Here is a 26,245-nt window from a genome sequence, read left to right as displayed (position 1 = left end):
GAAATGGCTATGTATTCGGATCAAAGTGGTGCGCCGGCCGCAGCGCGGCAGCCGCGGCGGCCATTGGAGGGTGAACCAATGGCAAAGGAAGACCTTTCTCTCTGTCTCTCTCTCTCACTGTCCACTGTGCCTGTCAATTAAAAAAAAAAAAAAAAAAAAAAAAAAGGAAATGGCTATGTAGAAGAGACTGGGATATACCGTTTTGTAAAATGCAATATAAAAAATGGGGCGTTGGTTTGCCATTGTGGGCAAACCTGGGCCACCTGCATCTCACATTGGAGCGCCTGGGTTCACTCCCAGCTCCACTCCCAATTCTAGTTTCCCTGGGGGAAGGGGGCGGGGGCAGGTGATAGCTCAAGTGGTTGGGTTCCTGCCACTATGTGGGAAAAAAGGACTGAGTTCCTGGTTCCTAGCTTCAGCCCGGTCCCAGACCCTAGCTGTTGCAGACATCTGAGGAGAAAACCAGCAGATGGGAGCTCTGTCCGTCTGTCCGTCTCACTCTCTCTCCCTCTCCCTCTCCCTCTCCCTCTTCATAGCAAATAAACAAATTTTGAATGCATTATGTGGGGATGGCATTTGGCACAGCAGTTACATGGCCACATCCCATATCAGAGCGCTGGTTTGAGTCCCAGCTGTCCCGCTTCTGATCCAGCCCCCCGGTAATGTGCCTGGGAAAGCAGCAGAAAACATCCCAAGTATTTGGGCTCCTGCCACTCACGTGGGAGACATAGATGGAATTCTGGGCTCCTGGCTTCAGGTTAGACCAGCCCTGGCTATTGTGTCCACTTGGGGAGTGAATCAGCTGATAGAAGATCTCTCTTTCTATGTCTCCCCACCTTTCAAACAAGTATTTTTTTAAAGATTTATTTTATTCATTTGAAAGGCAGAACTGGGGGTTAGGGGGACAGATCTTCCATCCGCTGGTTCACTCCCCAATTGGCTGCAATGGCCAGGACTGGGCCAGGCCAAAGCCAAGAGCCAGGAGCTTCATTCAAGTCTCCCACATGAGTGCAAGGACACAAGGATTTGGGTCATCCTCTGCTGCTTTCCCAGGCACATTACCGGGGGGCTGGGTCAGAAGTGGAACAGCTGGGACTTGAACCGGCACCCATTTGGCACGCCAGCATTGCAGGCAGCAGCTTAACCTATTATGCCACCATGCCAGCCCCTAAATAAATCTTTTAAAAAAGAAAGAGTTACTGTTATGATTTGACCTGGCACTCAGCTTCTAGAGCTGAGTTCAATGAGCACTTTACAAACTTGACATGCACGGACATTTTCATTTCTAAACCATACATAAAAATTTCAAGATATACACTCTCAATCAGTTAGCATTAAAGCAGCACCATGATGTTAGCAAAACCACTTCAACTACAGATTTCATTAGAGTCATCCAAGGTAGGGAGGAGGGGCAGGAAGGAAGGGAGGGACAGAGAAAGTGAGAGTAATGAAAGAGAAAATAATTCTGAAAGGGAAGGGGAGAGGAGAAACATAAAAGATTAGAGATCACAGAAGAGGTAACAAATACAAAAGAAAGACGGAAACCTGGCTGTGGCATGTACAGTGCAAGGCTCCCGGGGCGTTTTATGAAACGACAGTTGCAATGAAACAAACAGAATGGTGAGTCATCTGGTTTCCAACTTGAGTCAAAAGCGGCTGATTCTAGACAAAGTGGAGAGCAGCTCGGTGGCTGCACGCTGCCTATCAGTGCACCCAGCGACAGAGCAGCATGTGGAGAGCAAGAACACGGAGGTGGGAGTGAGCACTGTCTTCTCTGGCCCCAGTGTCACTGCAAATAAAGACTGTCACGAATTAAACCACAGCAGAAAGGCTACAAAGGCCTCGGCTGCAATGTTCCCTCTGATGCTGCCTATGTGGCTCCGAGCCTCGAAACATCAGCGTCTGTGCATCCCAATGGGAACCCCACACCCTAAGTCCTAGCAGGAAGCCAGCAGCAGCTGTGCGGTCCACCTCTTTGGCTCCTCCTCTCCATCAGCGTAAGCCGCACACACATGCATTCAGTCCACAAATGTGTGCCGGGAGCTGAGCAACACCGGGTAGGCCCCTCCCAAGGAGAGCTTAGCAAAGTGTCGGAAACAGCACACACAAAACGTGTCTCACTCAGAAACAAGCACGGGACGCCTTCATCCTCAGCGCCTAAAAGTCTTCCAATCAGGAGCGCCCGGAAGCCTGGCAGGGTAATGGGGGATACTCTTTTTTTTTTTTTTTTTTTTTTTTTGACAGGCAGAGTGGACAGTGAGAGAGAGAGACAGAGAGAAAGGTCTTCCTTTTGCCGTTGGTTCACCCTCCAATGGCCGCTGCGGCCGGCGCATTGTGCTGATCTGAAGCCAGGAGCCAAGTGCTTCTCCTGGTCTCCCATGGGGTGCAGGGCCCAAGGACCTGGGCCATCCTCCACTGCACTCCCGGGCCATAGCAGAGAGCTGGACTGGAAGAGGGGCAACCAGGACAGAATCCGGCACCCCAACCCAGACTAGAACCCAGGTGCCGGCGCCGCAGGCGGAGGATTAGCCTATTGAGCCACAACGCCGGCCAGATACTCTCCTTCCACGCCGGATCACAGTAGACAGGGTAGAAGGCAAACCAGATAACCACCCAAAGTGGGGCTCAACTGGACTCTCACAAAGACCTGCCTCCACCTGGACTCCGCAGAGACCATCACTCTGCAGGCGGCCACCTAACCACCCTGGGCACCAGAAACCCACGAAGGAGAACAGAAACCTCTGCAAATTCACTCTTCACATCCAGGACAAGGAAGCAGGAACTAACAAGAACCATCGGAAGGGGGCAGATTAGGCTACAATCCGTAAATCCCAGTGACCGTGCGAAGCAATGAGGCAAGCCAAGGCACAGCATCAGGACAGGGCTGACCCGGCGAGCCCCGACTCAGGGGCAGACACCGAATGGTCACTCGCATGTTCTGGGTAGGCAGCCCCTGCCGATCACAACCCCCGGCCGGGCTGCCCTCCCCGCTAGTCCCTGACTGATGAGACCGCGACCGAGTCACCGATTATCACCAAGCCCAAAGGCCAGTGCGAAGGGAGTCAGCCATGGCCACAAAACACACCGTACTTTCCAGAGCTGCTTCGGCAGGAAGAGCCACTCGGCAAACAAAAAGTGAAAGAGTAAAATAAGCCAGAGAAACTCAATTTTCTTCTCCCTTCCTCCCAAAGCCACACTTAGGATAAAACGAGGTTTGTGCAGGTTAATCCTTATGAGGTAAGAAGAAAATGATTAAATACATTAAAAAAATCAATCGTACATTAAACCAAATCCAGGAACTGCAAACACAAACACGGCAGCGTCCCTCTCGCCGCGCGGCACGGCCAGGCTGGTCAGGGGGCGCCCTGGCTGACGGAGCCACCGAGGGGACAGAGCAGAAGCAGAAAGGAAGGGGAGAGAAACGGGCGGGGGCCGGCTGCAGACCCAGGCGTCGGCAGAAATAAGGTTCTTTCTGGACATTACAGAGGAATCAAAATGTACTTTTAGAAATGGGGCTCTGGAGCCCAGGCTGAGTTCTTCTAAAGTCCAACAGAAACAACAACAAGGACGACAACCATTTGGTAAGCAGAAGTCATAGGCCACTTCTAGTCACAGCTCCTGTTCATGAACAGACCCTATTAACCGTCATGTTTCAGAGGCAACAGAGGGTGCTGGGGGCGGGGGGGGGGGGGGGGAGAGGCACGCCTTCAGCTTTGAGGAAAACCTCTCTCTGGGCTGGAGCTGGATACAAACTCCTGCCCTTCTCCAGTGCCCTGGGATCCTCAGAAGAAAACTCCAGAGAATACAAAGCCATCTGTCAAGAAAGCAGCCACAGGTCACCTGTTCCTCCCACGGCAGAGTCAGGACCCGGAATTCTTCACTCACCCTAAATAATAAATAAACCTCACACGGCTGAAATGTTGTGGCTAATTTGCGTCTCTGCGTGGACTGCAAACATCCAGTTCTGCAAGCAACCAGTCTTGCTCCTTTTCCTCACCAACCAGCGAAAAAGTGAGAGCGGCCAGGAGCAGCGAGAGCCAGGGAGAAGCAGCCACACCTGACAAGGCGCAGTGGCCCCTGTGGGCCTGGGGCCCCGAAAGCCAACACATTGGCAAATCCGAGTGTCCCCTCAAGGCGCTTCTGCAATAAGTCATTTGGGATGGAAGGGAACCCTCTGTAAGCCTGGCCTGGCTGGGGGGGAGGGAGCACCAACAAGACGACAGGTAATTAACCATGTGACAGCCGTGTTCCCTACAGAATACAGACACGTGCCCGCGGGGGAGAGTTTCAAAACCTCTAAACATCATTAGAGCAGGCTATCAATGTCTAGTAGCTGGCAACAAGTGAGATCTGACAAGATTTTACTCTCATAAAGACATCTCTATTCTCTTATCTTCAAAGCCCATGAACTTTGCTGCCTTAACTCTGACAATGAGGAACTGGTGCGTGTTGATAGGGACACAGATAAAGGGGGAGCGGAGAAAGAAATCAAAGATCCTGTTTACTGTATTTTCTTATGCAGCACCAGTTAAAGGGCTAAAGCCAAGAGCAAATTGCCCAACTGACCACCTCGGCTCTGCGAGCAGAACTAACAAGCGGCTGCTGCCCCCTAGAAGCTGCCAGGGACATAGCACCTTCTCTACAGACAGCAGATGAAAAGATCCTATTATCTCCTCTCGATCCCCACAACCTGTCATTAGTGAGGTACATGGGTGCAGACGCCTCCTCCGAGCCTGAGGAGGCACACATCACCTGTGATAAATTAATAGGTGCCCTTTCAACAGCTAAGATGCATACAAAAGACTCCAACCAGGGCAAGCACTCTAAGGCAACAGCTCTAGGGAGGAAGCGGGATCAGCAGGCGACGCTGGAGCTTTGTGCAGCCAGGCTGCGCAGTGCACACCCCTCGGGCCAGCCAGGCGCTCGCCGGGAGGCTGCTCACAGGCGGGGCCGATGGGTCACCCAGGTCTGCTCTCCCACCCTGATGGGCTCAGCGGTATGGATTTGGAACTCTAGGTTTCAGCCCGGCCACTTCCTAGCTGCAGAAACTTCCCTGTCCTGGGTTCCAGCTTCCTCACTGTAAAGTGCAGCAAGAGAGGAATCCTCACAGAGCTGCTGGAGCCAAACAAGACGAAAATAAAGAAACCAGCGCCAAGGCCGGCATCGGGCAGAGAAGCAGCCCCTGGCCTATGTGATCAGCACTAGTAATTGTTCAGTTAATCAAAAAATCAGTTAAAGCAGAGGATCATTAAAAATGGAGCCTGCTCTACATACCTTAAACATTTTATATTAACCGAAAACCTATAAATGTACAGTCATTTGCTAATCTTTTGATGTAGAGCCAAGACCTTTTCTTTGAGTGTGGGCCACAGCCTGAAGTTCCCAGTCATCTTTCCTACATAAACCCCACCCATAACGCAGCCTCCATAATTTCTAAAGCAAAATGAGAAACTTAAAGACATCCTCCCCCAATGTTTACCTGTGTCTCACACCGAATCTGACAGCACTTTTTTTTAGCAATTCATATTTACCACAGCATTTAACTTGGTTTTCACAGAACCCACTCTTCATATTTATCTTTATAGAACACATTAGAGCTGCAGAATCCCCTCCTCACATTTATATTTCATTTGTTGACATCAAACCTGATTCAACAACAAATACAATCTGGCACACACAGGTTTAGGAAGGGGTGTGAGGAGCGAGTGTGCAGTTGACGAGCCAGGGAGCAGCCTCGTTCAGGGGACCCGGGCCTGGCGAGTAGGTTCCACTGACCCCAGCAGCCAACTATTTAAATGAGTGTATCAAATGCAAGTTTGAGCCCTTTAAAACATACATCCGGGGGCTGACATTCACCTAGTGGTTCAGGTACCGGTTAAGGCGCTTGGGTCCCACCCTGGAGGGCCTGTGTGAGAGGCCCAGCTCAGTCTGGATTTCCTGCTAATGCACTTCCTGGGAAGCAGCCGTGATGGCTCAAGGTTTCGGTCACATGTGGGAGCCTGGCGTTCTGGCTCTGGCTGCTGCAGGCATTCGGGAAGTAAACCAGTGGCTGGGGGCTTTCCTTCTCTGTCTGCCTCTCAAATAAGTAAATTTTAAAGTAGTAATATATACTTATCTGCATTCCCACTTCATTTCATTCAAAACAACTCTCAAAAGTGCACAAGAGACAAAAGGACAAGGCAAAGGCGAGGGCAGGGCAGGAGAAACACGCTGAATAGATGTCGTGGACTCCCCTTCCCCATCAGAATCCATTTTCAGTCAAGTGTGGAAAAACTAAATCATTTATACAAATAATCTTCTTGCCTGCTTGATTCTGTGAGCAGCTCCTTGCCACCACAAGGCCAGAAAAAGTGGCCCTGTCCCCAGAGACGCTCTTGCTGTGGGCCTGCACCCACGGATCTGTCCGAAAGCACTCAATGACCACCCCACGGACTCGGCGCCCACGGCCAGGGCAGCCGTGCCAGGGTCACGGCTGAGGCCACAAAGGTGGCAGCCTGCCTGCTCGACAAGGCGATTTATCCCACACCCGCCCCACTGGGGCCACGCATTAGCTCCTCTCCGCCTCCAACTGTCAAGGAGGGCCCGGGGTAGATTTACCTCGAGAATCACTCAGTGTCGGCCCCATCTCTAGACCGTTCAGACAAACTCACAATGGCAGAGGGAAGATTTGTAGAGCAACAGGCATAAATCTTGGTTATAACTACAAACCATAAAAGAAAGGAGAGCTGGGAGGGGGAGGAAGGGCGGTGAACACGCCCTTCTCCAGGGCACCACTCTGTCTTCCCGCGGCTTCTCACGGCACACAAGGGGGATTCACTACAAGAGCGTATTTTTCAAGGCAAAATTGGTCTGCGTGGCTCGACAAAGGGCTGAAATATTTTAAGTTGAAATTACCCAGGAACACATAGGGCACTCGGCTGTCCTGAGTACAACGGGATGTTCAGAGCTTTGCAAACTAGGGGCTCGCAAGGGACGCAGAATACCTATCCTTTACAACACACTCCAAAGACACCTCTACGTGAAAAGTTTCTCAAACAAGAAGAAAACCCGCTTCAGAACGCGCCTCTGCCCAAGTGAGAGGCCTGCAGAGGCCAGCACCGGCTCCGGCAGGGCACCCACAGGAACTGGAAAGCCGGCACCTCCAGGAGAAGAGGGGGGCGACCCAACTGTTCCTTCTGAAAGAATGATGCTGGAGACAAGATTAAAGACCCAGCCCCTCAGTCGCTGTGTGGCTCTGAAGAAAGACGCACGAGCGCCCACTTCCTCAGTTCCCACACGTCCAAAATAAGGCCACCGCTCCGTTCACGGGCAGGGCCTGTGATCACAGGAAGCTCTGCAAATGTAAAGTATTACTGTGAACGCCAGGAACCCGCAGTGTAAACAAAGGTGAATAATTATTCCAAATTCCATTTCTTTAATTATCACTCCTAAGAGTTTCGATTCATCTAATAATTATTTGTAAAAGGATACCTTAAAACTGAAAAACAACCTCTTCATTTACCTGAAAGAGGAAACAACTTCAAGGCCACCGCCTCTCCTTTCCAGGCACAGGGGCGACAGAGCGGGCAGAGGCAGCGGCCTAGAGGGGACAGCCCCCCAGCGCAGGCGGGCGCTCTCCTCCGGCACTCGCTCTGGACCAGCTGTCCTCCCAGAGCAGGTGGGAATCTCAGGCACCGCCCAACCAGCAAGCAGGGCTCGTGGACATTGGGAAGGAAAAAGCAAACCTTCCCTTCACTGGAGCGTCTATTGTTGATGACGGGGAGCAGGGGGGAAGGAGAGCCAACCACCTCTCCTATCTGAAAAGCTACATCCTCGGAACGGCAGCATCAGGACCAGCAAGGGGCAACGAGACCCCCTCTTCCCTGTCTACACTTGATCTTCATCGCCAGGTTTCTTAGCAGTTGGGGGGGCACCCAGAGGAAGACGCTGCTAATAGCAGTTCAAGCACCAAAATCTAGAGGTGTTTTGTGTTTTTTTTGGACAGGCAGAGTTAGACAGTGAGAGAGAGAGACAGAAGGAGTTATAGACAGTGAGAGAGAGACAGAGAGAAAGGTCTTCCTTCCATTGCTTCACTCCCCCTAATGGCCACCACGGCCGGCGCTGTGTGGATCCGAAGCCAGAAACCAGGTGCTTCTCCTGGTCTCCCATCCCGGTGCAGGGCCCAAGCACTTGGGCCATCCTCCACTGCCTTCCCAGGCCACAGTAGAGAGCTGGACTGGGAGAGGAGCAACCAGGACAGAACCGGCGCCCCAACCGGGACTAGAACCCGGGGTGCCAGTGCCGCAGGCAGAGGATTAGCCTAGTGAGCTGCAGCACCGGCCGAGAATTTACTTTAAAAAGACACGCTGAGGGGATTTCAGATTCCCCCTGTAACATCACTCCCACTCGCAGACATCCCCCGAGAGGCCGTGGAGGCAGAAACCACAGCTCCAACAAACTCAACTGCACAGAAACCAACCACGACAGCTTTTTAAACTAACAGTCACTGCTTTAAAATGAGGTCTGCCCTAGTTATATTGTTCCTGGGGAAAAATGAATTTCTTGAAATGTCTAAATGGATGGTTTCATTACCTGTGAAACACTTTCATGAGGAAAGGATCAAAATCAATTTTATTTCCCCACACAAAACTCTTTGAATCTTACACTCGTTTATATGAATACTTCAAAGAGTTTGTGGAAAATGGAATTCAAAAGTAAGTTTATTGTGATGTAAAAAAACTGAAATACACATGTACAAGGGTCTTCAAAAAGTGTACGACGACGACTGACAACGGCGACGACGGGACAAGCACTGTGGCACAACAGGTTAAACTGCCACTTGGGAGGCCTGCGTCCCACATCGAGTGCCCGGTTTGAGACGTAAGATTCTCTGCTTCCAGCCCAGCTCCTGCTAACGCGTTCTGGGAGGCTCAGATGCGGGCGACCTGGATGCAGCTCTGGGCTTCTGGCTTTGGCCTGGCCCAGCCCTGGCTGTTGTCAGTATTTGAGGAGTGAACCAGCAGATGGGAGATCTCTCTCTCTCTCTGTATCATTCTGTCCCTCTTTAGAAATATATGAAATACATGAAAATAGACATTTTAAAGTTCATGGAAAATATTATGAAAAACTCTGCATGGATTTTTTTTTTTTTTTGCGTCAAAATAAACTTGTCTTTTAATTCCATTTTGCCATGGGCTTTTGGAAGCATCTTTATATGCTGTGCTATCTGCCATCCACATCCTTACAGTACACTTTCACACGCACACAAGTCCACACAAAAACAACTCACGGAGCATGTGAACATCATCCTTCAGAAATAGTCTGGTGAGGAAAGAATGAGAACCACCCCTCCACAGTGACCCTGCCAACACGCACCCCACGGACACACTGGAACCATGGAAGCCGAAGAAGACACGGATATGGGGAGACTGCACCAGGAGTGCAGACGGGAGGCCCTCAGGAGGCGGGCAACTGGCATAGCCTACTCCAAGAGAGGCTCCCAGGACTGGCTCCCTGAACTCATTCGAGATACTAAAGGCCCTTTGATTACCAGGCTCTGCTTAATCAGCTCAAAAACCAAACAGGTGAAATTCTAGTCCAGGCAAAACCCAAAAATACTACGTAAAGCAGGTGAGCAACAGTATTGAGTATTGAGAAGCTGAGATGCACAGGTGCGTAAACTATAAAGGAAACCGCAGTGACTGCTGCCTTCAGGTGACCACAACGCGATGAGTAAAAGGAAATCCCAGGAGGCCACCTAATCCTGGTTTCAGTACCCAACAAGATGGGAACCAGGTTTCTCGTGCAGACGGCCCATTCTCGCCAACCCACAGTAAAGCAGGGACCAACCCTGCCAGGGCACTGCAGGGAGCCAGAGCCCAGGCCTGCCAGCAGCAGGTCAGCGGCACTGGAGGGCTGCCAGGCGCCCTGCCCCGGAGGCAAGGCTTGGGGAAGAGCAAGAAGAGCAAGAAGGCATCAGCAGTTTCTGCTCCAGCAGAGAGGTTTTGTCAGTGACACAGATTGCAGCGCGACGTACGGGATGTCTCAAGACCAGTCTGAGCCCAGTCTGAGCCCAGGCTCCAGTCCTGGTGACACCGGAATATCACGGAGCAACAACAGACCCCGTGGTGCTGGGCTGCTTCTGTCTGGGGGTGTGGGAGGAGAGGAACTGAAGGGACAAGGCAGGGTCACCACCTGGCTGCAGTCAAGACCAGGGGATCTAAAAACACAAAGGCGCCGCTGCAGACCACACGACTGTACTTCGAACAGCATCACAGCAAGTTTTATGGCCCAAATAAGACAAAAATGAACATCAGGCCTTCCTTCCCGAGCAAGGAAAGCAAGAAGTCATGCAGACACATGAACACCAACAGAACAGTGCCACCTGCACTGCACTGACTGCCCCATGGAGCGTCTTCCATAATCACTCACTTCCTTTTTTAAAGATTTACTGACTTGGGGCCAGTGCTGTGGTGCAGCGGGTTAACACCCTGGCCTGAAGCGCCAGCCTCCCATATGGGCACCAATTCTAGTCCCAGCTGCTCCTCTTCCGATCCAACTCTCTGCTATGGCCTGGGATAGCAGCAGAAGATGGCCCAAGTCCTTGGGCCCCTGCGCATACATGGGAGACCCAGAGGAGGCTCCTGGCTCCTGGCTTCAGATTGGCGCAGCTCCGGCCACTTCAGCCATTTGGGGAGTGAACCAGCAGAGGGAAGACCTCTCTCTCTGTCTCTACCTTTCTCTGTAACTCTGTCTTTCAAATAAATAAAATAAATCTTTAAAAAAAAAAAAAAGATTTACTGACTTATTTATTGAAAGAGTGAAAGACAGAGTTCTTCCACCTGATGATTCACTCCCCAAATGCCCCCAATAGCTGTACCTGCACCAGGCCAAAGCCAGGAGTCCACAAGGCCATCTGGATCTCCTCCATGGGTGGCAGGGGCTCAGGTATCTGAGCCAGCATCAGCTATCACGGCAAGCACATGAGCAAGAAGCTGGATTGGAAGCAGAGCGCCCAGAACTCAAACCAGGCACTGTGATATGGGACGTGGGCAACCCAAGCGGTGGCTTAACCCGCTGTACCACAAACCCCATCCCCATAACTCACTTATTTAAGAGGGAGAAAAATTACTTTAAAGTGGTTATCTAGTTCTGCAACAAAGAAACAGATAAGAAATTTTTTGCCTTCAATATCCCACCTTAACTCTTTTAGTATAGCGACCAGGCAGCTTCCATTAAGAAATGTTGTAGGAAATATGCACTCAGTTAAAAAGAAAAACGCAACTTGGTAGGGTGTTCTCCCAACCCCGGTATGCCCTATTCCTCAAGTCCGGGCTTCAGCCCTCACAGAATCCACGCCTAAGCCCCTCTCCCACCCTCCGCATAACTCGCTGCTCTAGGCTCTGCAGCCAGTTACACTCTGCACACAAACCATAGGTGGTTTGGTGCTGTTTGTTGCGACCACAGGCAGCCTCGTGCTGCTGCCTGTCTCATGTGTCCAAATGCTCTTTCTTCCCCAAATAAAATATGTTCTTCACTTGAGAGCAAGGCTCAGCCTTGGTCTTCCACTGAGCCCCAGCCTCCAAGCCCAAGCTAAGCGGAGCCCCCAGAATATGCTCACACACACCCAAGAAAGTGCCCTCCTGTTACCGGGCCGCGAGCTATGTGTGTCCACAAGCCAGAGCTGTAGCGTGGCACCGCACTGGGGCGCTCCCTGTGGGGGACAGCTGCCATGGCACCCCTTCTCCAGCACCCTGCCGGTTCCCAGCAGCCACAGGCGCTCCTCCTGCTCACCCTGGGTCCCCCCTGCCACCCAAGCCAGGCTCCTCTGCCCGACACCCTCCCACTGCCATTCCCAGGAGGAAGAAGTAGTTCACACAAGACCATACAACTCAGCTGGTGCCCTCATTTAATCAGGCTGCAGCAAACGGTTGGCCAAAAGCAATAAGGGCACGACTGAGAGACTGTGGGAGTTTAATATAAAAAAATTAATAAAAAAAAAAAAGGGAAAGACAAAGGGTCTATCTTTTAATAGGGCCCTAATTACCCAACTCACAGGATCAGCCCAAATGAGATGAGAGTTTATTTCAGGGTTTTTTTTTAATTATTGGGTTTTTTTATATATATATAAATTGCTGCTATGTGTTTTCTTTCCTCTGAGCAATTATGCAGCAAGTACGTAAAGAAGAGAAAAATATTAATTAAATATAAGGTAATTGTAGAGTTGGCCTGGAGAGAATGAGTCTGAACTCGGGACCATCACAGGCTACGAGGGTTTGAAGACTGCTCAGGGCCTCCCAGAAAAGAAAGAAATAAAAACACAGCCAGCCAACAAGCAGATGCACAGTACACAGCAAAAGAGCGGTGGACAGAGCATCAGCAGAGCAAAGGGCCAGAAACCAGAGCGCCTGCCAAGCGCTTGGCTCTCCCAGCGAGTTTCCCCAATCACGCCCAGAAGACGGTGGGCCGCCCTTCTCCTGATCGACAGTTAAGTCAGTCTAACAGCATTCACAGAGACAGCAGGAAAGGACTGAAGAGGACTACTGGGTTCAGTTTGGACCTTAGTCTAAAACCAGCCACAGCTTCGGCCAGAAAGACATGACCCACGCAGACCCCACGGGAGGTACCGAGCGCCTTATCCAAGAGACCGGAGGAGCAAGGTCTCCTCTGGCTCTCCCACCACCAGGACCTCAAAAAGAACCCAGGCAAGACAAAAAGAGCGCCGTGAGGCACAGCCACTGGCGACAGCAGGTGGCCTGACTCACAGCCCTGCTCCCTGACGACGCCCTGGCAGCCTCCAGCCCTCGGCCTCTCCCCAGCTTCCCTCTGCCACAGAAAGGCTTAGCCACGTGAAAACTCAAACTGGCTCCTACCCGCCGGGACCTTCTCCCACAACTGCCAGGAGGAGAGTGAAGAAAAACGGCTGAGGCCTCAGAACCTTGGCAGCGCACCCCAAGCCTGCTGTCACCACTCAGAGAGTGGATGCTCGGGAAGCTGAACCCCTAAAATGCACCTGGTTTGTACAGAACCAGTCTTCCTACCCGGACGACAGGATTTACAGGAGGCCCCAAAGTGCAACACAAATGTGCTGGTGGAGGGCAGGCAGGGACGCTGGCTCTGACCACCACAGCAACTCCCTCCTAACAGCCTAAGAGGATAATGCTGGGGAGACTGCATAAACCTAGTGAGTGGCCAGGCAAGCCCAGAAGGCCCTCCCTGGCCTGTTGCTGAAGGCCACCTGAGGTCTGCGGCCCTGAGGGGCAGAGACAGCTACTCCAGACAACCAGGACACAGGAAGCAGCCCAGGCAGCCCAGCACCTTGCTCCCTTGGGCATCTCGCTCACGACTACTGATCAGCAACACAGCGGTGCGTGACCCTCTAGGGTGGGCACGTATGGGTCCAGAAAAGACCAAGCTTCACCAAGGAGACAGCACGCAGAGCCAAAGCGGGAAGCCAGAGGCCACGGACCGGCCGTCTCCATGCAGCACCTTGGTAAGGGAACCACTCACTCACGACTGCACACCACAGGGTTTCTTTAAACTCACATTTCTCCAGCAGAAGTGTCCCACATCGCGGTACTTACCAGCGGCTCTCGAGGCACCACGTTCTCACTTCCCGGAGAAGAGCTGGGCTGCAAAGACAAATAGAAACAAAAATAAGATCACAGTGCCACCCAATGGACACCAAAAAACCCAAGATACCTGTTCTCAAGCAACACAGGCAAGCACTCCTATCCTGACCAGTTTTTCAGAACTTCAGAGTGTCTTGCTGTGGGCTACCTGTAAGTAGTAGCCCAGAGTATGACTTCACTGGGAAACAGATTGTTTCTGGGCTCACGTCACACACACACACCCAAGGACAAGGCTCGTTTACTGCTGGCAAAGGTCCAAGATGGGCCACTGGGCAGCGAGGTCTGGGCACCATCACAAAACTCATGGACCAGGGAAAAGCAGGGGAAAGGCGTGAAGATGAGAGTACCACCCCTCTCACCATCTCCCAACTCCAGTTGACCGAGAAGTCGAGAACAGTGAAGAACCAGATTTGGGCACAAGGGGGTGCTAGTTTCCCATGCTCAAGATTCTCAGCCAACACCAAAACTGCTCCCGATCACAGGTCACCAAGGACTCCACCCCAAACAACAGTAAAGAAAGCCCGAGGCTTAATCCTTTTTGAAAAGAAGCTGCTTGTGACATGCGGACAGACAACCGGAACCTAGGGTGGGCAGGCAGCACTGTGGGCCACCAGCCTGCTTCTCCACTGTTTCCTTCTCCTGGGTACCCCTCCTCACCCTCACGAGAGCCTTCAACCTGAGTGACCTGGCCAAAATTCAGAAGGAGGAGGAGAGTTAAAGAGGAACAGCTCTGAAGAAGTGTACAAACCTCCAAAAGACTAAAACAAGCAGCTGGAGCGAGTCAGGGTCAGCTTACAGTTACTGACGTTCCAGTCAATTGCCAATTATCCCCAGATGCTATCCAGACAAGTGCAGCTATTGTGTGTGTGCCTGCAGCCAGGAGCCGGGAGCCAGCCTCCAGTCGCCTCCCAGCTAGTTCAGACGGCCAGTGCCAAGCCTCCTAGGAAAAGGGGCAGAAGGTGGGAGAGGGAAGAGGCCTCTCCACAGAGGGTTCCCAATGATTTCCAGCCTCCCAGTTGCCACCACACAGCTGTCACACGGCACCTCTACCCTTCCACCTGAAGCCTTGTCCCAAGAGCGCCACTGGCTCAGGACAGCCGACGAGAAGCCAGCCAGAAAGAGTGGGTCAGAGCCAGAGCGAGCGCTCCCTGCCGCTGTCCCTCGCAGGGCTCCAGTCACCTCCGAGCTCGCACTGCAGAACGCGGGGCCAGATCCCTCCCCCATCCACTGGGACCCTCATCCCCTCACAGACACTATCGTCTCCCTCTGCCACGCAGGTCCCCTTCCAGGGCTCCCTGTGGAGTGACCTGCACAAACTTCACCAAATTACACAAACTGGAATCCCCAAGGCCCCCTTGCCACCTCCTTCTCCCTCACCGCCTGGGGCAAAGGCTTTCCTGAATGGCCACGGCGCCAATCCGCCCACTTCTCTCTGCGTCTGTGGCCTTCACAGTGGCCCATGCTACCAAGACCTCTTGCCTGTACCACCGCAGTAGCCTCCTGGTCAGCTCACCCACATCCACGCTGGCTCTCCGCCAACCCACCTTCCACAGCGCCGACCATCACTCCCAAAAGGTAATCCTCCACCCCCCAGGACACAACTCAATGGCCTCTCCTTGCTCTCTGAATTCAGGGGGGAAGGTCTCTGGCTCACAACGCCTCCCACCTTCTCTGGCTACGTGTCAGGTGTCCTCCGGCACCACAGTCCAGCACTGCCCTCCGCACACACACTGGCCTTTGCCTCCTCTGCACATGTACTTCCTCCCCTCCCCTTGACGCTTCCACTCATCCTTTAGATCGGGAAGCCTTCCTTCTCGGACGTCCAAGGCTGTGGGTCCAATCTCCCTATTACACACTCATGTACCACACCAAATGCCTCTCCTTCAAGGACTGGGCGGGCCTGCAGTTTTATACTTGTGTGACCATCTGCCTGAGGTCTGTCCCCTTCCTCAGCTGATAAACCCCACAGGGCCAGAACCTGTCTGTCCGCTATCACAGCACCCCTGGCCTAGGCCAACAGCAGGCACAAGTCCTTGCTGGATGGATGAATGGGACAAAGGTTCTACTCACTAATACATAATGGATTATGTATTAAAGTTTATTATCTTCCTGAGGGCTTCCTTCACTCCATTTGGTAGATAATAACACTGAGTGCTAACGCTCATTTAGCTCTTTCTTCCTTTAATTCTCCCAATAAATGTATGAAGTTACTGCCAGTGAGAAGACTGAGACAAGGTCAAATAACTCACGGTGGGGAACTGAACGCTTAAAATAGTCCAGTTTTGTTTGGGCCAAATTGTAGTAAGCCAACAACCTTGGTAACATAAATGACAACGCAGGTCACTTGAGCCTACAAAACAACCCCATGCAAAGGGCTTTGGTGTTTGGAAGCCTAAAACGTGCTTCCTGTGATACAGGGAGTCACTCTGAATCACTGTCTTCACAAAAATTTCCCTTAAAATCGGTTCATCTCTTAAAGAGATAATGTTTGTCTAAACACCACCCAGTGCCAAGTGAATCTCTTTCATCATTTACCCTTTAGTACTTGTTTAAATGGTGAGCCATGTAAATGCACTGTATACACACACAATTAAAACATTAGAAGTGAACAAGCACCCTCTCCTCCTGACTCCAGGGGCCCTCCACTGTCGCCCTGCTTGTCCTCCCGGAAGGAGCAAGCTGCCCGCTGAGCATCACCAGCCAGGAGCCTCCAAGAGCAACACTCTCCGGGCTGCCGGAGCCACCTGGCTCCCGACACTCGCAGAGCGCCTACGGGGCAGCGCCATCTCCCAGCTGTGTTCCCATGGCCACGCTGTCTCGCCCAGGCAGGCTTTCTCAGTGAACCGACACAGGACTTTTCACCAAGCTGAGAACTGCCCAACACTGATAACATTCTAGATGATTCTCCAGCTCATGATGAAATTTCGGCTACCTAAAAAGGACACTGCCCCATTTCCTGCCCTACAGAAAACTGTTTCTGATGACCACCAATCTAGCATTCGCCCTCGCTTCTCTCCGCGTTTACTTTCTTGATAATCCCATCACTGGGTAAGCAGTTTGCTCGCTGGCTGCGCCGCCACCCCACCCCTCAGCCCCGATTTTAAGCCTCCTGCAGACAGGTTCTTGTCCATCCCATGGAAGTCTGTATCTTCAGGACCCAGATGATTACTGATACTCAATATATACGTGTTCAATCAAATGTCTTTAAACACTTAAACCACTCGGTGTAGCTAAGCCCAAACAAAGCCAGCAGAGGATCAGTCTTCCCCAGGACATTTCCTCTACAACCTCCACCTGGCACGCTCTGCACGTAACGCTGTGACCCCGGCTCTGACCCTGGGTAGTACGACTCTCACAGGCACGGGCAAACAGGCGGAGGCGTTTCTGCTGTCACGGGACCAGGGATTCCCACTGGCATTTAGAGTGCAGGGGCCAAGGAGGCCAAAGGACCGGCAATGCAGCCAGTGAAGAACTGCTCGATGCAGAACACCAGGAGGACTTGGAGAATCCTGACCACCCCGCTTCCACATGCTGAAGAGGACAGGCTCCCCTCTCGACACGCGGCTGCAGACACTGGGAAGAAGGGAGACACGCAGCCTGGCAGTCAGGACACCACGTCGGTCCCTGGGTCCCAGTGCCACCTCCAGAGCCTCATTCCAGCTTGCTACTAACGCAGATCCTGGGCAGTGATGGCTCGAGCCACCAGGTTCCTTCCAGCCACGTGGGAGACCTGCACTGAGCTCCCAGATCCCGCTCCAGCCCCCAATGTAAGCATCTGGGGAGTGAGCCAGCAAATGGGAGTGGTCTGTTATTGTGCCTTTCAAATAAATAAATAACAATTTTAAAAAGAAAGCAGGCGTTTCACACAGAAGTTAAGACACAGCCTGTGACGCCTGCATCCCTTACCAGAGTACTTGGGTTTGAATCCCAGCTCTGCTCCCAATTCCAGCTTCCTGCCAGCGCACACCTAAGAGGCAGCAAATGATGGTTCAAACAGTTGGGTTCCTGCCTGGAGAGACCCGGGCATTTGAGCAGGGAACCAGTGCATGGGAGCTCGCTCTGCCTGTCTGCCTCTGAAACAAACAAACAGGACGAAGGACAAAGGGCCGAGTGCCAACTGGCAGTGGAGGCTGGATCGCCCAGGTCATGCGGCCCCGTGAGTCTCACCAGTGCAACCTTGCGAGAAGCCCAACACAGTCTCAGACACCCCACAGTGACCCGCTAAAGTGGTCAACTCTACTATGTGGCTTGAGAAAGAGCCCCACAAATTAAATTCAAACTTGACCCTGGAGATCTTTGCACTCCATGGTTTAAAAAAAAAGAAAAAGTAAAGCTTCGAAACCCCCAGTTGGGGTCAGCTGCAAAGGTATAAGGAGGCTCTAAGCAACCCACCTTCAGAATCCTTAGGGGCCAGAGCTGGAAGACAGGAAGGAAAGAAAGCAAGAGCTTAAGACTGCTTTAAAATAAATAAATAAATAAGACACACACAGAGACCACAGTGGCAAAAGGCATGTTTTTATTCTGATAGAGACAGGTGCTCTCGCTCCTGCTGCCAAGGTACTGACCTTCCCCACCTGGAAGGTGGGCCTAGGTGCCAACACTGCCCCACTGCAAAGATCCACCTCACACACAGCTCACCAGTCTGAGCAAGGGCAGGACCTCCAGGCCTCGGGGGGTTCAGCCCACGGACCACTGTCACTCTGGGTACGTCATACACCGGTCCGGGCAGTCGCTGCTGGGAAGAATAAGATGCGGCTGCACAGGTGTTCCCTGGGAGGCGGCAGCACGTGGGAAGTGATGAGAGACTCCGGGCATTCTGTCCACCCTCCCTGGGCCTTCGTCTCTTCATCTGTGAGGCTAATATCCCCACCTCAAATTGAGTCAGAGGAGACAATACACGTTATGCCAGGCCACGCCTCTGCTCAAGATCATCCAAAGGACTTCTGCTTCCGGCCACGATGGACTGACAGAGACCAGAGCCACCCCACCCCCTCCTGTAAACTGGACAACTAAGCAAATAAATGGAAGCACTGTTTGTAGACCCTGAACGGCAGGCAACACAGGACTGTGATCCCTGGCAGAACAAAACTCTTCCGCTTTCTGCGGGGGGGGGGGGGGGGCGGGGGGCACAGGATCCCCGGGAGAGCAGGGCAGCCTCCTGGTGGAGGAGACAGAGGTCAGAGTTCAGGGAGGCTGAGGCAGCTGAAGACCGCAGGACCGAGAGCCAGAGGAAAGGCTCACGCAGAAGGAGAGAACCGCGCGTCTTTGCTGAACACTAACATTACTGCGCGCACAGGTGAAACTCCAGGAGGATAAAAGACCGAATGTTGAGAAGCTGTGCACCAAGCAGCTCCCAGAATTCCCAGGAAGAGCTGTCCCCACACAGCCAGAGTGGAGCGTCCTCACCGCTCATCCAGGGGATTCCGGCGACCTGGAAAGTCTGCATCTCGGCGGGAGAGACGGGGTCAAGTCATCCAGAGTCAAGCTTAGCCCAGATGGACCCCAACAAAGCTTAAACGCAGGACTTTGAAGAATCACCCTGAACTGCAGAAATTTAACTGCCCCCAAAACAGAGCCTAACATCCTTTCAAGACCTCAAAACCCAAAGCACAATTCACAACATCCAGCACCCAGTCAAAAATCCCAACATAGGTCAAGAGACAATGTAAACAGTAAAATAAAAAAACACAGGCCAAGGCCGGCGCCGTGGCTCAACAGGCTAATCCTCCGCCTTGCGGCGCCGGCACACCGGGTTCTAGTCCCGGTCGGGGCACCGATCCTGTCCCGGTTGCCCCTCTTCCAGGCCAGCTCTCTGCTGTGGCCAGGGAGGGCAGTGGAGGATGGCCCAAGTGTTTGGGCTCTGCACCCCATGGGAGACCAGGATAAGCACCTGGCTCCTGCCATCGGAACAGCGCGGTGCGCCGGCTGCAGCTACCGCGGCGGCCATTGGAGGGTGAACCAACGGCAAAAAGGAAGACCTTTCTCTCTGTCTTTCTCTCTCTCACTGTCCACTCTGCCTGTCAAAAATAAAAAAAAATTAAAAAAAAAAAAAAAAAAAAACCACAGGCCATAACTAGCAAACAAGATCATTAAACAGGTGTTAATAATTATATTCCAGTATTTAAGGGAAAACACAATCACAGAAAGGAGAGAAATGTAAGGTATATGAAGAAAACAGAACTAGAGATGAAAATCCTAAAAACCTAAAATACAAATTTTCACTGAATGAGATAACAGCCAACTATGCAGAAGAAAGGCAGGTGCACCTGAAGTCCCAGCAGGAGAAGGCAGTCAAAATGAGGAACAGAGGCCGGCGCCGTGGCTCAACAGGCTAATCCTCCGCCTTGCGGCGCCGGCACACCGGGTTCTAGTCCCGGTCAGGGCACCGATCCTATCCCGGTTGCCCCTCTTCCAGGCCAGCTCTCTGCTGTGGCCAGGGAGTGCAGTGGAGGATGGCCCAAGTTCTTGGGCCCTGCACCCCATGGGAGACCAGGATAAGCACCTGGCTCCTGCCATCGGAACAGCGCGGTGCGCCGGCCGCAGCGCGCTACCGCGGCGGCCATTAGAGGGTGAACCAACGGCAAAGGAAGACCTTTCTCTCTGTCTCTCTCTCTCTCTCACTGTCCACTCTGCCTGTCAAAAATAAAAAAAAAAAAAATGAGGAACAGAGAAAAGATTAAACAAAAAATCAGTGCGGGTTTTATGGCGCAGCAGGTTAAGCCACAGCCTGTGACTACTGGTCCCGGCTATTCCACTTCCTATCCGGCTGCCTGCTGGAGACGGCCCAAGTGTTTGGGGCCCTACCATCCCTGTGGGAGACCCGGATGGAGTTCTAGGGTCCAGATTTGGGCCTGGCCCAGCCCCAGCCATTGCAGCCATTTGGACAGTGAGCCAGCAGATGGAAGAGCTCTCTCTCCATCTTCTCTCTGTAACTCTGCTTTTCAAACCAATCAATCAATCAATCAATCAGGGATTAGGGAATTGTTGCTGATGTACTCCACAGAGTCTGTGGCCTATCAAGTGGCAACATACATAACTGGGGGCCAAGAAAAAGGGGCGAGGCAGAAAAAATATTTGAAGAAAATGTAGCTGAAAATTTTCAAGTTTAATGAAAACTACAAAGAGAGGTTCAACAATGACAAGTAAAGCACCCCAAGGTAAGTCATAATCAAATTGCTCAGAACTCATGAAAAGAGAAAATCTTACAAGCAGCCAGAAAATCATTACCTACAATTCACAGAAATTAAGAATGACTGCAGACTTCTACAACTATGCAAGTCAAAACGGAATAGTATCTTCAATAGAGCCTAAAAACCCTGTCAGCTGAAAATCCTATGTCCAGCAAAAATACCTTCCAAAACTGAAACAAAATAAACACTTTCAGAGCCGGCGCTGTGGCTCAATAGGCTAATCCTCCGCCTGCGGCGCCAGCACACCGGGTTCTAGTCCCGGTTGGGCGCCGGATTCTATCCCGGTTGCCCCTCTTCCAGGCCAGCTCTCTGCTGTGGCCCGGGAGTGCAGTGGAGGATGGCCCAAGTGCTTGGGCCCTGCACCCCATGGGAGACCAGGAGAAGCACCTGGCTCCTGGCTTCGGATCAGCGCGGTGCACCAGCTGCAGCGGCCACTGGGGGGTGAACCAACGGAAAAGGAAGACCTTTCTCTCTGTCTCTCTCACTGTCCACTCTGCCGGTCAAAAATAAAAAAAAATTAAATTAAAAAAACAGAGATAAAAAATAAACACTTTCAGGAAAAAAATTAAAACTGGCTGACTTATACCACAAGGAATGCTAAAAGAAGTTCTTTAAGCGGAAAGAAAACAATACCAGATGGAAATCTGAATATAAATAAAAAATGCCATAATGGTAAATATGTTGGCATAGAAAATATATTTTAAATATTTTTAATTTCAAAAACAATTAGAATGTACTGGGGGGTTGTGACACACGCAGAAGTAAAATCTACAATGCTAATATATAATACATGAGAGACGAGGGACTGCATGTGTGCAGTTGTTAGGTTCTTCCATGGAAAGCGAACTGCTATAATATTGAAAGCAAGCTGTGATAAAGTTGCACATTGTAAATCTTAGAACAGTCGGTTAGCAGGATAGAGACATACGTTTGGTTTAGCCGTTGATAGGCCCCTGTCCTACTAAGGAATGCCTGGGCTCAATTCCCAGCTCTAGCTCCTGACTCCAACTTCTTGCCATGCAGACCTTAGGAGGCAGCAGGTGACGGCTCAAGGGCTTGGGCCCCAGCCACCCATGTAGGAGACCTGGGTAGAGCTCCTGGCTCTTAGCTACAGCCTGGTCCAGCCCCACCAGTTCCGACCATCTGGGGATTGAACCAGCAGACGGAAGATCAATCTCTCTCTCTCTGTATCTCTGCCTTTCAAAAAAATAATAAACTTACAAAAAAAAATACATCCTGTCCTGAATAAATATACACCCAATAACAGAGTTTTAAAATACATGAAGTGGGGCCGGCACAGCAGGTTAATGTCCTGGCCTGAAGCGCCAGCATCCCATATGGGTGCCGGTTCAAGATCCAGCTGCTCCGTTTCCAATCCAGCTCTCTGCTATGGCCTGGAAAAGCAGTAGAAGATGGGCCAAGTCCTTCGACCCCTGCACCCATGTGGAAGACCTGGAAGAAGCTCCTGGCTCCTGGCTTCAGATATGCACAGCTCCGGCCATTGCGGCCAATTTGGGGGAGTGAATCATCGGATGGAAGACCTCTCTGTCTGTCTGTCTCTCTCTCTCTCTCTCTCTCTGCCTCTCCTCTCTCTGTGTAACTCTTTCAAATAAATAAATCTATAAAAAAAAAGAAAAAGAAAATATGAAGTAAACCCAGAAAAAAATAAAAAGAGAGGAAATCCAAAATTGCCAGTAGAGATTTTAACGTTCCTTTGTCCTTAACCAAAAAGTCAATTAGGACACAGAAGACTTGAGTAACTATCAACAAATACGATCCAAATGACATTTACAGAATACCCCACCCAGTAACAGAATATACATTATCTTCAAGTACATAAGCAAAAGTCACCATGATAGACCATAAAACAAATCTCAAATTTTGAAATATACACACATCATGTTCTCTGATCACAACGGGATTAAACTAGATATCAATAAAAATCTGGGAAAACTCCAAGTGTTTGAAAATGAAACAAATTGGGGCCAGCGCCGTGGCTCACTTGGTTAATCCTCCGCCTGCGGCACCGGCATCCCATGTGGGTGCCAGGTTCTAGTCCCGGTAGCTCCTCTTCCAGTCCAGCTCTCTGCCCGTGGCCTGGGAAGGCAGTGGAGGATGCCCCAGGTCCTTGGGCCCTGCACCCCCATGGGAAACCAGGAGGAAGCACCTGGCTCCTGGCTTCAGATCAGCGTAGCACGCCGGCCATAGCGGCCATTTGGGGGGTGAACCAACAGAAGGAAGACCTTTCTCTCTGCCTCTCTCTAAAAAAATAAAAGAAAAGAAAATGAAACAGACTTCTAAACAACCACACTGGTCAACTCAGAAAATATTCTGAGCTGAGTAAAAATGAAAACACAACACATCTAAGTTTGTGGAACGGAATTTTAGCCGTGCCTGGAGGAAAAGTTAAAATACTGACTTCAGAGAAGCAGCTAGAAAAAGAAGAGGAAATGAAACTCAAGATTCAATTTATTTTACAAATAAGTAAAATTAAATTTTTATTTTAACGAACATTAAGATTGATAAACTTTTAGCTAGTCAATAAAAAAGACTTTTTTAAGGATTTATTTTTTTAAAAGTCAGAGTTACAGAGAAAGAGGAAGAGAGAGAGACAGAGAGACATCCGCTGATTCACTCCCCAAACGGCCACGATGGCCGGAGCTGGGCCAGCCCAAAGCCAGGCATCAAGGGCCTCTTCCAGATCGCCCACGTGGGTGCAGGGGCCCAAGCACTTGAGCCATCTTCCACTGCGTTCCCAGGCGCATTAGCAGGGAGCTGGATTGGAAATGAGCAGCCGGGACTCAAACTGGCGCCCATATGGGATGCTGGCGTCATGGGCAGCGGCTTTAACTGCTATACCACAATGCCGGCCCCCAAAACTAACTTTCAATATCAAGGACGAATAAGAGGAAATCACTGCATACTGTATACATCTTTAAAAGATAATACTTTGGGGGCTGGTGCTGTGGCATAGTGGGCAAAGCCGCTGCCTGCAGTGTCGGCATCCCATATGGGCACCAGTTCGAGATCCGGCTGCTCCACTTCTGATCCAACTCACCACCTGGGAGACCCCAAAGAAGCTCCTGGCTTCAGATTGGCCCAGCTCTGCCCATTGTGGCCATTTGGGAAGGGAACAAGCAAATGGAAGATCTCTCTCTCTCTCTCTCTCTCTCTCCATCTCTCTGCCTCTGCCTCTCTGTAACCCCATCTTTCAAATAATTAAATAAATCTTTTTAAAAAAAGATAATGCTTTAACATTTTACAAAAACTTTTAAAACACGAATTGGACAACTTAAATGATATGTACAAACTCCTTGAGACACAGCGTACCAAAAGTGACCTTGGAAAAACCAAAAAGGTTTCATAGCTTTGTATTTTTGTTTTTAAAGATCTGTTTTATTTACATGAAAGGCAGAGTTAATGGAGAGAGAGACAGAGAGCGATCTTCCATCCACTGGTTCACTTCTCAAATGGACACAATAGCCAGGGCTGGCCAGGTCAAAGCGAGGAGCCTAGAACTCTATCCAAGACTCCCTCTCACGTGGATGGCAGGGGCCAAGTACTTGGGCCAGGCTCCACCTCTTTCACAGGTGCATTAAGCAGGAAGCTAGATTGGAAGTGGAGCAGCCAGGACTCTGCTCCAGGATTCAAAGCTGGCATCAAAGGCGGTGACGTGGCCCATTGTGGCACTATGTCAATCCCTGTATCTATTTTTTAAACTAAATACGTAAGAAAAAGAGAGAGAGATGAAGTACATAATTAACTTAAAAAGAAAACTCTAGCCCAGATAGCTTCACTGGTGAAATCTATCAAACATTGGGGCCAGCACCGTGGTGCACTGGGTTAATCCTCTGCCTGCGGCGCCAGCATCCCATGTGGGCACCGGTTCTGGTCCTGGTTGCCCCTCTTCCAGGTGCTTCTCCTGGTCTCCCATGTGGGTGCAGGGCCCAAGCACTTGGGCCATCCTCCACTGCCTTCCCAGGCCACAGCAGAGAGCTGAACTGGAAGAGGAACAACCGGGACAGAACCCTGCACCCCGATTGGGACTAGAACCCGGGGTGCCATCGCTGCAGACGGAGGATTAGCCTATTGAGCTGCGGCGCCAGCCAAAAATCTTTTTAAAAAAAAAAATCTATCAAACATTTAACAAATAATGCCCGGCCAGCACTGTGGCGTAGTGGGTAAAGCCGCCGCCTGCAGTGCTGGCATCCCATATGGGCGCCAGTTCAAGACCCGGCTGCTCCACTTCCAATCCAGCTCTTTGCTATGGCCTGGGAAAGCAGTAGAAGATGGCCCAAGTCCTTGGGCCCCTGCACACACGTGGGAGACCTGGAAGAAGCTCCTGGCTTCAGATCGGCACAGCTCTGGCCATTGCAACCAACTGGGGAGTGAACCAGCAGATGGAAGACCTCTCTCTCTCTCTTTTCTGCCTCTCCTTCTCTCTCTGTGTAACTCTAACTTTCAAATAAATAAATAAATCTTAAAAAAATAAAAAAGAAATAATGCCAATCCTACACAAACTATTTCAGAAAGGTGAAGTTTCCCAACTCATTCTGTGAGGCCAGGATTATCTTTTTTTTTTAAAGATTTATTTTATTTATTTAAAAGACAGAGTTACAGAGAGAGGCAGAGACAGAGAGAGAGGTCTTCCATCTGCTGGTTCACTCCCCAGATGGCCATAAGGACCGGAGCTGTGCGTATCCAAAGCCAGGAGCCAGGAGTTTCTTCCAGGTCTCCCACGTGGGTGCAAGAGCCCAAAGACTTGGGCCATCCTCCACTGCTATCCCAAGCCATAGCAGAGCGCCAGATGGGAAGAGGAGCAGCCAGGACTAGAACTGGCGCCCATATGGGATGCCGGTGCTTCAAGCCAGGGTTTAACCCGCTGCACCACAGCACCGGCCCCGCCAGGATTACCTTGATACCAAAACCAAAGATTTCACATACACACACAAAAAAAAGAAAACTATAGCTCAATATCCCTTGCGAATATAAAGGTTAAAAATTCTTAACAAAATGCTGGCAAAATCCAGCAATATATTAAAAAGGTAAAATACATCATGACAAGTGGAATTTATCCAATGAACCAAGATTGTTTCAGCATTTGAAAAAGCAATCAACATAATCACCATATTAACAGAATCAAGGAGGGGAGGAAAGGTGTCAGCTCAAAAAACACCAAAAGGCACCAAACAACATTCAAAGCGTGTATGACTTATAAAAAAAAAAAAAAAAAAAACACTGAGTCAAGTTTCTAAATTAATAAAGAATCCTACAGGCAGCCTATGGACAGCCTACGGGCAGCCTATGGACAACCTATGGACAGCCTACAGATAGCCTACGGACAGCTTATGGACAGCCTATGGACAAGTCCAGCCTAGCCCCAGCCCAGGCCTCTGTGGGCACATGGGGACTGAAGCAACAGGAGCATTCTCGCTCTCTTCCTCC

General features: G+C 50.9%; 1 protein-coding gene across 3 annotated transcripts in view; it reads right to left on the bottom strand.

Moving 5' to 3' along the window:
• Positions 1 to 26,245, bottom strand: part of PEX14 (peroxisomal biogenesis factor 14) — a 156,511-nt gene that overhangs the window by 119,655 nt on the left and 10,611 nt on the right. For all 3 annotated transcript variants that reach the window (XM_062190425.1, XM_062190426.1, XM_062190427.1), the window contains exon 2: positions 13,563 to 13,610. In XM_062190425.1, the coding sequence (XP_062046409.1) occupies positions 13,563 to 13,610 (48 nt within the window). The remainder of the gene's footprint in view (positions 1 to 13,562; positions 13,611 to 26,245) is intronic.

The sequence above is a fragment of the Lepus europaeus genome, chromosome 5 (assembly GCF_033115175.1).
Source record: "Lepus europaeus isolate LE1 chromosome 5, mLepTim1.pri, whole genome shotgun sequence".
Taxonomy (NCBI): Eukaryota; Metazoa; Chordata; class Mammalia; order Lagomorpha; family Leporidae; genus Lepus; species Lepus europaeus.
The sequence above is the reverse complement of the archived record's forward strand: the minus strand, read 5'-3'. Positions and strand labels throughout refer to the sequence as shown.